Below are 11,965 nucleotides of genomic sequence, written 5' to 3'. Positions count from 1 at the left end.
CCATGTGGTTATCAGATTCAAAATGGCCAATACCAGTCCATTTTAGCTCACTAATGCCAAGATATCAATGTTGATGCGTTCCATTTCATTTTTGACAACTTCCAATTTTCCCAGATTCATACTTCGCACATTCCACGTTCCAATTTTCAATGGCTGTTTACAGCTGTTTCTCTTCATCTTGAGTTGTGGGCCATCAGCAAATGAAGGTTCTGTGAGCTTGTCTCCCCCGAGCTTAACTCTATTCACATCATCGTGGTCAACTCTACTTTGAGGAGGCATTTTTCCCCCCAGTCGCATTCTGAGTGCCTTCCCACCTTCCGGTCCTGTATCTGACAATGTTTCTCTGCTATTCATAGTTTTCAGTGATGAGCTCTGATGGAACTTAGGATTTCATTTTCGGCCTATTTCCTTTTTTGTCTGCTTGTCCTGCCCCACAATCCCCGTTCAGGCCTTTTTCTCTAGTGGTAAACAGTTCAGCACCGGCTGTGGCCATTTGGTTTTAATTGGAAACTGTCTGTTTAAATTTCGAGGAGATCTGTGCGCATGCGTAGTAGAACCCTCCAAGGGTGGGGCTGGGGTGCCCACTAGCTCAGGCAGCCCTATAGTCACCAGAATGGAGGTGAACAGCCAGCAAGGGACCAATGAACAGCTACCAAAAGAAAAGAATGTCCACACCTTTATCTCAGCGGTTCTGCCAGGTGTCTGTGGCTGCTCCAATCCTTCCCCCACGTGGTCTCACCCAAGATGGTGGCTCCTGGAGCAGCTGAGCGTCCCGGACTAGAAAGCAATAGATTTCTTGCTTCTGCCAAAATCCCCTAGCTCCAAGCCTTCCAACCTTCTAAATATTCCTTTATATGTGGTTCAGAGTTCTGGGACCAGCCCCTGAGCCTGTTTGGTTGGGTATTCTGTGTTGTTGCTGGCAGAGCTCTTACTGCACTTCCACACGATCGGAGGTAGGTGAGTTCAAATTAAGTAAGTGAACATAGTTTGCCCCATAGAACGGACTACTCTGAATACACAGTATTAATACAAAATTTTTATCTGTACTTTCATAAGTCTGAAAAACAACAACAAAGTTCAATGGATGAGGATTTTGAGTATGCAACGATTTAGCCTAAAGATAAAATTATATACGTATCAGAACGTCTGGAGTGTGTGGGGGATGGCAGAAGGATTTTTTTTTTTTCCTTCCAAATTATGACAGATATAACTAAGTTTTCTTCACCCTCCCAGTCCTGATTCTGGGAGGCTCTGTGTGGGAACAATTTGCAAGCAGAGTAAAGTAAGTATCAGTATCTGCCTGCATGTTTTAGAGTTACTGATTATACTTTTAATCAAAAAGCTTTACTTCATAAGCATCATAATAACCAGTATACATCTGTCCTAAGGGCTAGGAAAGATGGTAACTCTATGGAAGGAAAGACCTGACCCACAGTCCATTCATTCCCTTTGGAAGGAGGCATTTACTTCGGGACTTACAAGAAGGGAGGTGACTCACTCTATTATCCTTGTTGATTCAACTTCTGGGGAAACAGACTAATGATATGATATTTGCTAAGAGGAAGAGGCCTTATCTCTGAAATTCTCTCAGCAGAATATCCCTGGTTAAGGAATGAGTAGTTATCAAGTAGACTCTGACTCATGGAGACTCTTTATTTACCTAGAGTAAAAAGAACTCGAGACTGTTCAGCCATGACTTCCTGGAGAATGTTGTACAGATCACAGATGCTCCACAGAAATATTCCCCTCTGTGCAGAATCTCACAAATCCTATGTAAGGATCTCATGTCTTCTGGGCCAGAGGTGCATGTCTGATGTGGAACGGGGATGATCTGGGAGTTACCCTGACAATCCAGACCTCTCTTTGCTATGTCTGAACTTTCTGACTGCTTGCATCCCTGAAATGAAAAAGAAGGTCTCTCTAATTTGTTTGCGTTTGCTTTGATAATCTAATGTGTTAGCTTATTCCACCACTTGTCACCTCTAGAAGGACAGAAGTAGCCATGAATTGGGTTTGTATTAAGGACTAAATGCAGTTTTATTGTAAGCTATGCTTTGCTGCTCTCCTAAAGATCTTGAAACTCAGCCAGTTAGAGAACAACATTATCAATTTGATTACTAGTTGGTGTCTCAGAGTCTCCTTGCAGTTGGTCTCACTAGAATACTGATGCACACTAAATTTTCCAGCAGAGGGAAAATCAGAGAGGAGAAGAGAAGGAAAGTGAGAAACCATCTGATCAAGCCCTTCTACCAGAGGAATCTACATGCTCTTCATTGCCTGATCCGTGTTTCTCTACAAAAGGAAACATAGCTAACAATCCTTTGTGGGACCACCTTTTTGTTTTGGGTGGTAGGGGCTGTTATTATGAGGGTGAGTCTTGCACCTTTTTTGTCTAAACCTCTCTCTTTGCAATATCACCTCCTGGTCCCCAAAGCTACTCTTTTCTAGCCTCTTCTGGAAAATTCTTTTCATGAAACTATTATTTTAACAGCAAATACAGGTGGATTGCAAAACCACCAGGCTTTCATCTTGATAGATACAGACTTCTACTTATTTTACTGAGATCAGTATTGGGGGAGACCATGAGGCATTTCACTAGATGACACCATTCCTACTTACACAATTGCCCTACCTATCCTGATACTTGGCTCAGGGGTAGAGCCAGACTCTAAGCTACAGAGAAACAGTAAGGGCGACTGGGGGACCAAGTAGAAATAGTACTGGTTAAACAGTAACCCTGGCAGCAGACATGCCAGATCTTCCAGTGTTACTCTGGTTCCAAATGGAAAAACAATCCTCTTCATCATTTGAGAAAATCAACATTCAAACCTTCTTAGCTTTCTCTCATTTATGCTGCTACTGAAAGATATCAATCTGGTAAAGTACAAAAAGGCAAGTGGCCTCAAATTCTTTAAGAAGTAATTATCAAAAATGATATGCAAAAAATTCCCTAATTTCATAAGACATCACTGGCTATGTTTGGTACTAAAGAATTATTTATTAATGACAAGCACAAAAAAAGATTTAAAAAATTTTAAAGTTGTGAAAAGAATGTAAACCAATAGAAAAATGGGATTTAAAAAGACCACAGTCGACTTTTGAGAGTGTGGCACAAAATAAACAGGATATTTTAGCCTCAGTTCTAGCATGTATATAGCAGGATTGAAAGAATTACAATTAATTTATATAGTTTCATTTGCTTTTTCTCCCTAGCACTAGTAGTACAAAAAAAAAAAAAAAGGAGTTACCCCAAATTGAGCTTATTTTTTATTTTGTGCCGTATCTATGGCTGCTCTCTCTGGAGGCTAGGTCCCTTGTTGATCAGCCTGGAGGAAGCAGAGCAATGAATATAAAAAAAGTCGATCCATTCAGCCACCCTGAGCTCAGAGCTGCATTAGGTAGGAGCCAAACCGTTTCCAGCTCTGCTAGTCTCTGGTGGCAGCATTATAAAAGGCCACATGGTTCCTGAGCTCTCACATCTCTTCTTGAATAAAAGTCATCAGAAATAGGAAGGATACCAATACTGATGCTAAAGCAGCAACCCACCTGTAATGTTAACAGAAACTGTCATTTTTCAGTATTTTCCATTGACAGTTACCATGTGGTTCTACCAATACACGTGAAAACAGATGTGCTCCTTATAGGAAAGAGCAGCAGTGTGCTAAAATCAGTTCTAAGAGCAGCTGACTTCATGCGAGTTCTTTATCATTTTCTTTGACTTTCACCTTTACCTCTGGGGATTCGATGCAGATTACATACCTGGCTACAGCTTCACTGTACACAAAACCAGCATCAGCTCGTTTTACGATTTCGAAACACAGATCTGCTCCATCCATACTGTAGATAAAAATGAAAAAAGAACTTAAGAAAAAGTACAAAAAGTATAAGAAAAGGACAACACTGAATGTGAACACATCACAGCCAGTTATTAAGTGACATAGGTAATGAGTAAGTTATTTAAATCTCCTTTCCATGAAAAATAGATATGAAGCATAAAGGACAACATAACCATTTCACTGTTCAAAATCTACAGGGAAAGAAATAGAAGGAGCAAAGAAACAGAAGTAACAATAGGAGGTACAAAAAATTGACCAGAAATCTTTGCTGTGATTAGCTGCTGTTGAGTTTATTCCAATTCATGGCAATGCCGTAACTCTTTGTTATCACACCTGGGCTCATGAGAAATCTTTTTAAAATCAAATTCTAAAATTACCTATATTCAATCACACAATATAATATTTTAAGAATAGAACATGGACTCTAAAACATTTAGTTGCAGGCATCACCACTAAATGGAAGTTCAAGCTATACAGAGGGGAAGGAAAAAATTATCAGTTGATCTGTAATTTTGTTTGAATTCCCACTCCCCAAAGTTAATTGCTATGAACATATTCTAGCATTGATGTATTGGTGATACATCTTCCTCTAAAACTTAAAATGGTTCTTTACTTCTCCCAAGGAGGTATGAAGGAGTCCCCCAAATCTAGGTGCTTGACATAAAGAGAGGCTTCTGCCCAGGACATAGGCCAAATTCTGTTGTTGTTAACCACTCATTCTGAGCTAACTCTCAGCTCGTCAGAATACTTCAGGAAACCTCTGGGTTCCCCTCTCCCCCTTTTCTCTCCTAGCATGCTCCCAAGAAGAACACTTATTCAATCTTACCCCCAAATCTCCACAGATTTACAATATTCACACTTCAGGATTAACAAAACAATGCTTAAGGGAATCTCATAATTGTTGTTGTTATTAAATGCCTTTGAGTGTGTTCGAACCCTTAGTGACCCTGTATAGGGTTTCTGAGGAGCGGCTGGTGAGCTTGAACCGCCGACCCTGAGGTCCAAACTGACCTTGCGGTCCAGAGCATTGACCCACAACGCCACACCAGCACTGTGTGACTGTTAAAGCACGATTTTGTAAATGTCAACTAATTAGAACTCTTCCTTGAGAGTTCCTGTGGAAAGTTCCTCTCACAGAGAGCTTTAATGGATCCTCATTAGCCACAGCTTGATCTGCATTACTCTAACCCTTCAATAAAACTCTTTGCTTGAATTTTAAGAAACCCCAGTTTGCTCTTTGGGAGGGGTAAAGCCTCTGGTCTTCACATCTTACCTCTTCTTCCTAATCTTCTGTCTAATGACTTTCAAAGAAACCTTGCTCTCTAGTCTTATTACTACTCTTGTTACTAGTCCTATTACTACTCACTGAATATATTGTTTTTGTTTTTTGTTTTTTTTTGTTTTTGTCCAATGCTTCTACATATGTTGTTGTTGTTGTTAAGTGTCGTTGAGTCGGTTCCGACCCATAGCGGCCTTAAATAGGGTTTCCGAGGAGCGGCTGGTGAACTTGAATCGCCAACCTTGCAGTTCAACGCATTAACCCACAGCCCACAGATCCACACCATAGTATTTCCCATATCAAATTCTATCTTAATTCCATTCCCCAAGAAGTCCCCTCCAATGACTGCAAGCCACATTAATGTCTTCTTTCCTTAAGTTCTACACGGCTCATAGCATAACGTTTAGTGTGCATGTGTACACACATATCTCCTTTGCAAAATCATTGCATGTATTAATGAGATTATTCAAATATTAGTAGTTAGCTAACATTTTAATGATGTTTTAGGGTTTACAAAATGTTTTCAAGTTCAGTATCTCGTATATTCACTCATTAATCCAATAGATCAGTCTCCAATCTACCCTCTGCAGGAAATGAGAATAGCTACAAGAGAACATAAAGGACCGAACAGACTTACTATTGATCAGGCACCATGAGAAATTCTCTTTGTTAAAACTCCCCCCTTCCTTCTTATAACCACTTTGGGAGGTCAGCATCATTTTCATTCTAAAATAATTTATCCAAGTGAATGAACATGTACACAACAGGGACAGAATTCAAATTCCAGTCTGTCTATAACCAGTACTTTCCCCAGGAAGGATTGTTACACTTATGTACAGGATATGCAGAGAACAGATGCATATGTTCAAACTATTCAACAACAGTGTAAAGTCCTGAAGAACAGTCAGTATATTTTATATTTTCAACATACTCACAGCTTTAGAGTTGATTATATTATTTAGACTTTGGTGTACTTTCATATAAATAAAAATATTTCGGCCATTCTACAAAGCTTTACAACTTTGTCTAGTGTCCATTTAATAGCTAATGAACATTTTCCAACGTCAATTTCTATTATGACCTACTCTACTCTGAAGTATGACAATGCCCATTTTCCACAATCAGAAATAAAATTTGGAGGCATATAATTGTGTATCCTTGTACACAACTTTGATTATCTGCTATAAATCAAGGATCTAATAACACTTTTGATATACACACTACCAGAAACATTTGAACAAGATTAAGTCTAGTTACTAAGACCTGGTATGGTGCTGCTGGATAATGCACTGGACTGCAAGGTCAGTTTAAACCGCAAGGTCGGTGGTTCAAACCATCGGAAACTCCATACAGGGTCATTATGAGTGGAAATTGACTGGATGGCATTTAACAACAAAGTCTGAAAGTGTTCTTTCCTCTGCCTCTACTAGATGACTATTCTTTTAAATCTTTGTCAATCAAATAGGGGAGTGCTGTGGCTCTGTAGGATAAATACTGGCCTGTGAACCACAAGGGTCAGTGGTTTCTCCTTGGGAGAAAGATTAGGCTCTCTTTTCCTGCAAAATTTACAGCCTTAAAAACCCTATACCGGTTTGCTATGAGTCAGAATTGACTGCATGGCACTTAACAAAAACAAGAGACTCCAACTGCTAAGTCTAAAACTGTGCTTTCCTCTACCTTGCCTCCACCAGATGACTATGTTTTTAAATCTTTGCCAATAACATAGGAGAAAAAGTCTTTTGTGATTATCTTAATTTGCAGTTCTTTGATTACTAGAGAGGCTGAACAGTTTTGACTTCTTTCTGTTGTGGGGGAAATGTTATTTTGAAGGATGAATGCAGATTAGCCTGGTTGATCCCTGAGGACAGAAAAAGACATCAGAATGAGAGAATCACAGTTTTCTTGAGATGTTTTACTTTTCCATTGTGAAACAGGAGATTTCTGTGGAGGACACTTGATGAAATTATAGGACACTTAACCAAAGTAAAATGTGTGACCCAGGGTCTGGTCTCTGACCCTTCTTAGATTCTGACTGGTTGTTAACCTGTATACAGATCCAAGTCTCTAACTAAGGAATATCTGCCCTTTGGTTAATTAAGACAGAAGACACTAGCATGTTTTATTAGGGCTTTCTGATGCAGATTGCTATCAAAGTCCATTTACATAAGATACTTTCAGGGAATGTGTAAGGGCACTGCAAAATTTGAGGTGTTTGGCATAACTAAAATAGCTGACACAAAGTCTGACTCAGAGTCCATTTTGTCCTAAAGTTCTGCTTCTGTTCCTGAGAAGTTCACCCATGAATGTTGGTAAACAGTAAGAATGTGGTTGAAAGTAGATTAACTAGTATGCAGAAAAGTGCTTAAATAGGGAACTTGCCTGGGCATATCTTTCTTACATAAAGAACTTTTCCATACATGTTCATAATGATTTACTGAAAACAGCCAATCAGAAAGACTTACATTAGCTAGACAATTAGAAAAATCTTTATTGTTAACTCTTGAGTCTAGCCTATATCTATCCTCATGAAACAGCTGGTAGGCCCTTGGATTCATGGTCTCCATATGCTCCAAGTCTATGATTCCCCCTTTTGAATATTCTTACGCCTTCAAGAAATCATTTTGTTTGATTTTAACAGGGTCAGAATCTTTTCCTCTAAGACATTTTTGTGCCATGAGCAAGATGCAAAGACATCTTTCCTGAAAGTGATCAATGAACATGGAGCCTGGCACCAACATCAAGCCCTTTGACCTTTTCTGTTTTCACACATCTCTCAGGGATTGCCTGGAGTAAGCCTCCTGGATTTAAACTCATAATTTGTGGCCTGGATCTTCTGGATTTATTGTTAATCTTTTATTTTTGTTTCTCCTTTTATTTCTGTCCATGAACTGGATGTTTTGTAGTTCCTGTTCTTATCCCGATTTTCCTCATCTGTGTGGAAAGTCTGCCATCTACTGGCAGGTTTTGAAAATGTGGCGGATCTCAAAGGGCACACCAGGTTTTAGTGCACCTTGTTGGCAGGAGATATTACTTAGCAAAGATGGAAAATGCCATATCTAAGGACTGTTCAAACCATTCTCTGAAACTCCTGCTATACAGATATCTAGGAATTATGACCCCACCACTGTTTTATGCACTGGTTGCTGGCATTCACTTACTAAGTAAGATTTAAATAATCATTGGCCTTTGGGGCAGTTTTGACTTGGGGAAATTAACAACTCTGTCTGGCAAATTAGCATAGTAGTTATGAGTCCGGCTGCTAACCTCAAGGTCAGCAGTTCAAAACTATCAGCCCTTCCACAGGAGAAAGATGAGGCTTTCTGCTCCTGTAAAGATTTCTGGCCTCGGAAACCCTATACAGGATAGCTAGGAGTCGGAACAGAGTCCACAGCACATAACCACCACCAACTCTGGTAAACTGTCTGCCTCAGTCCCATTATTCCTCGGCTCCACTGGCTGCTGCCTTTCTCTATCTAGCTTCCTATTCTGAAAATCCTTTGAGAAAACTCCTTTGTCATCTTACAGATTCTAGTGAAAACCCATTAACACAGCTTTCCTACTATCTTGGAGATGTTCCAAAAGAAACCACTTTGACACGTAAACCCATTACAGAAATGCCTTTTAAAGTTAGATTCCCAGAGATCTTCCCTTTACTCTCCTTGGTTAAAGGCTAACCTCCTTGTTATTGTAAAGGAATTACCTAATCACTGTGAAGATCCATAAACTTTTAACTGCAACCTGGTTTACCTGATCTTTGTCAATTACGATATATGTTTTATGGCAGGCTTTAATTATTAAGCCAATAGGTTCGGACAAAGATCTTTTAGAAGAGGACAGAGAAATGGCCAGCAAGACTGTTGAAAGCCACTCCAGCCATCCCTAAAGCCTTCTCTGGAAAAAGTCTAAGTTGGCAAGCAAGCAAAAGATAAAAATGCCTATAATTATTGTGACAAGTTAGCAAAAATTTCTGTGAAACATTCTGGTGTGTCTAAACCAAGAGCCAATGTTGCTTTTCAGTATATTTTAAATGGAAATTGCCAACCTTGTTAACCTTGTTAAAAAGAAATTGCTAACCTTGTTAAACACCATCAACTAAATTAAGAAACTATGCATGTCAACAATCTGACAAACCTTGCCTACAAGCTATCTCAAACCTTAGAGCAGGGAAAGCAGTTTAAACAGCCTCTCAGCTGCAGCAAAATAGGTGGATGGTTTTCTAATGACAACAGCTGCAATCATAATTAATGAAGTCAGAAAACCCAGTCTGCCGTTTGTTACTTCTGCAGGAGATCTGAGCACCTACAGAAGGATTATATTAAATTAAAAAAATATAATGAGTCTTAGCCCATATAATGGCTTCTCTTCTAAAACCCACCAGGGGAACTCTGGGGAACACATAGAGACTTTTCCAATGGCCACTCTAGATTCATGAGGGGAGACTATCATTCAAATTAATGATGAGCCTTGCAAATTACTTGCGGGACTATTTCATCCCATTAACCTCATATGCTTACAAAAGCCTCTACCCTGGAGTAGTTGATCCTTTAATATTGTGGGGGTCTCAAACAGGGAACCAATTTCAGTACACTACCAACCTGTTTCTTTGGGTTCTACAGAAGATGTGCACCATTTTTATTCAGAGTAGTCCCAGTTAATTTGTTAGATGGAGACTTTTTTTAAAAAAAAATCTATATCAAGTGGAATTGTTACATCAACTTTACTGATCAAGGAGAAATTATCTTAGATATGCCTGATAACTCTTCACCAATTGAAAACTATCCCTCAGATAGGGGATTTCAGAGGGAATGCTTTGGTTGATGCAGCTACTTCCCAAACTTTCATTTCTGCTCGTAACAGCAGGATGAAAAAGAGGGAAACAAAGAAAACAGGCTTTTCAAATATGTGGCGCTGTGGGTTAATGCGCCAGATTGCAAAGCCTTTTGAACTGCAAGATCGGCAGTTTAAGCACACCAGTTGCTCCTTGGAAACCCAATAGGGTCGCAACTGACTCCATGGCACTTCACAACAACAACAAATGCCTTAAAGAAAATAGATCAAATAAAACTGCGTCTAATAAAACCAAATCCAAACTTTTTGAATTTATATTTTTAGAGTAACTCTCTGAAAGTATCAACAGCTGGCTTCTGAGGAAGAGATTACAGATTGGGCATGTAATGAATACTATTCAAAAGTGTGACCTAAAAACAACAATGAGATATCATCTCACACCAGCAATAACAGCAAAGATTAAAAAAAGTAGGGGGCAATAAGTGCTGGCAAGGATGTGGAGAGACTGGGATGCTCCTGCATTGCTGGTGGGATTGCAATATGGTCCAACCACTTTGGAAAGCAAAATGGCGCTTCCTCAGAAGGCTGGAAATCGACATACCTTATGATCCAGCAATTCCTCTACTTAGTATTTACCCACAAGAGATACGAGCCATAACACGAGTAGATATATGCACATCAACGTTCATAGCAGCACTATTTACAATAGCAAAAAGATGGAGACAGCCTAAGTGCCCATAAATTGAAGAATGGATAAACGAACTGTGGTACATACATACAATGGAATACTATGCTACCTTGAAGAACAACAAGAAAGCTGCAAGCCACCACATAACATGGATGAACCTTGAGGACATTATTCTGAGTGAAATTAGTCACAAAAGGAGAAATGCTGCATAGGACCATTACTGTATAAGAGTAAGAAAAAGAACCTACACCAAAAGGGGAAAAAAAATGTGCATATATTTGCTGATCACCAGGATGTATGGGATGAGAAAAGGGGAGGGGAAGATAGACTCAGGGTAAGGAATAGACACAGGATAGCTTGGGTGCGTGGAGAGAGGGGTGAGGGGCAATACACAAGAAGTGGGAGGGGAATGGAAGAACAAGGCTGATAGGAGAAGAGTTAGGCAGGTTCGTATGGGCTAAGTGGGACAGATGTAAACTATGATGTATGCACAACCTTGGAACAACATGGCTCCGGGATACAGGGATTGAGGCACAGTTTGAAGGGGTAAAAGAGGGGACTAGTATTAAGATGCTTGGCTGTCTTTTGAATCTTGGTTTCTCTTGCCTACCATTGTAAAACAGACACTTGAGGTGGGGAGAAAGGAATAGCCAGAAACATCACTACAGAAAGCTTTTAGTCCATCTTCAGCCTATAACTAATTGGAATACCTTAAAGAGGGCTAGAAGTTGCCCAGTGAAAGAGGCTTCCTGTGGAGCCTTTATATTACACAAGACCATAGGTGGAATCCAGAACCCTATCCAGAACCAACTGAGGTAGGAAATTTCCACTGCAAAGGACGAGTAGACCAGCCTGGATGGAGCTAGCTGCTAGAACAGAAGATACTTTGTGAAAGAAAAACCGGCAGGAAAAATCTGAAACAATAATGGCAGTCTGATTGATTACTACAAGAACAAGTAAGCTGTTTGCACAGGAGCCATCAAGGCAAGCGGTCGGGACCCCTCAGAGCAAACTCCCTTCCAAGACTGAGACTCAAGGGGAATACATGATCAGGCATATGGTCTGGCTGGTGACCACATTGGTCACCAATAGGGGAGGAGGGGAGAAAAACAGCAATGAAGTTGCAAGCTAAGCCCGACCACATTCAATAGACCCCCGTGAACCTGGGTGGAGACCTGGATGGCCAGCAGTATGGCAAGACACAGGGACTCCTGGGCCCAGAGGCAGTGACATGGCCACAGAGGACTAGAGCGGAGAGTGAAGCATCCAGCTGATATGAAGTGAGGGGAAAGGCACAAGAACACCCATACTTGCAGATAGGACCCACTTGACCTGGCTTCGATGGCTGGATGATCAGAACTTGACTAGAAGAAG

At 40.2% G+C, this 11,965-nt stretch overlaps 1 protein-coding gene across 4 annotated transcripts in view; it reads right to left on the bottom strand.

Moving 5' to 3' along the window:
- The window catches only part of CASK (calcium/calmodulin-dependent serine protein kinase (MAGUK family)), a 548,810-nt gene that overhangs the window by 255,646 nt on the left and 281,199 nt on the right, over positions 1 to 11,965 (bottom strand). For all 4 annotated transcript variants that reach the window (XM_006864257.1, XM_006864260.1, XM_006864259.1 and 1 more), the window contains exon 4: positions 3,760 to 3,837. In XM_006864257.1, the coding sequence (XP_006864319.1) occupies positions 3,760 to 3,837 (78 nt within the window). The remainder of the gene's footprint in view (positions 1 to 3,759; positions 3,838 to 11,965) is intronic.

Source organism: Chrysochloris asiatica, unplaced genomic scaffold, assembly GCF_000296735.1.
Source record: "Chrysochloris asiatica unplaced genomic scaffold, ChrAsi1.0 scaffold00062, whole genome shotgun sequence".
Taxonomy (NCBI): Eukaryota; Metazoa; Chordata; class Mammalia; order Afrosoricida; family Chrysochloridae; genus Chrysochloris; species Chrysochloris asiatica.
Note: the sequence above shows the minus strand (reverse complement) of the source record. Positions and strands in the feature narration are given on the sequence as shown.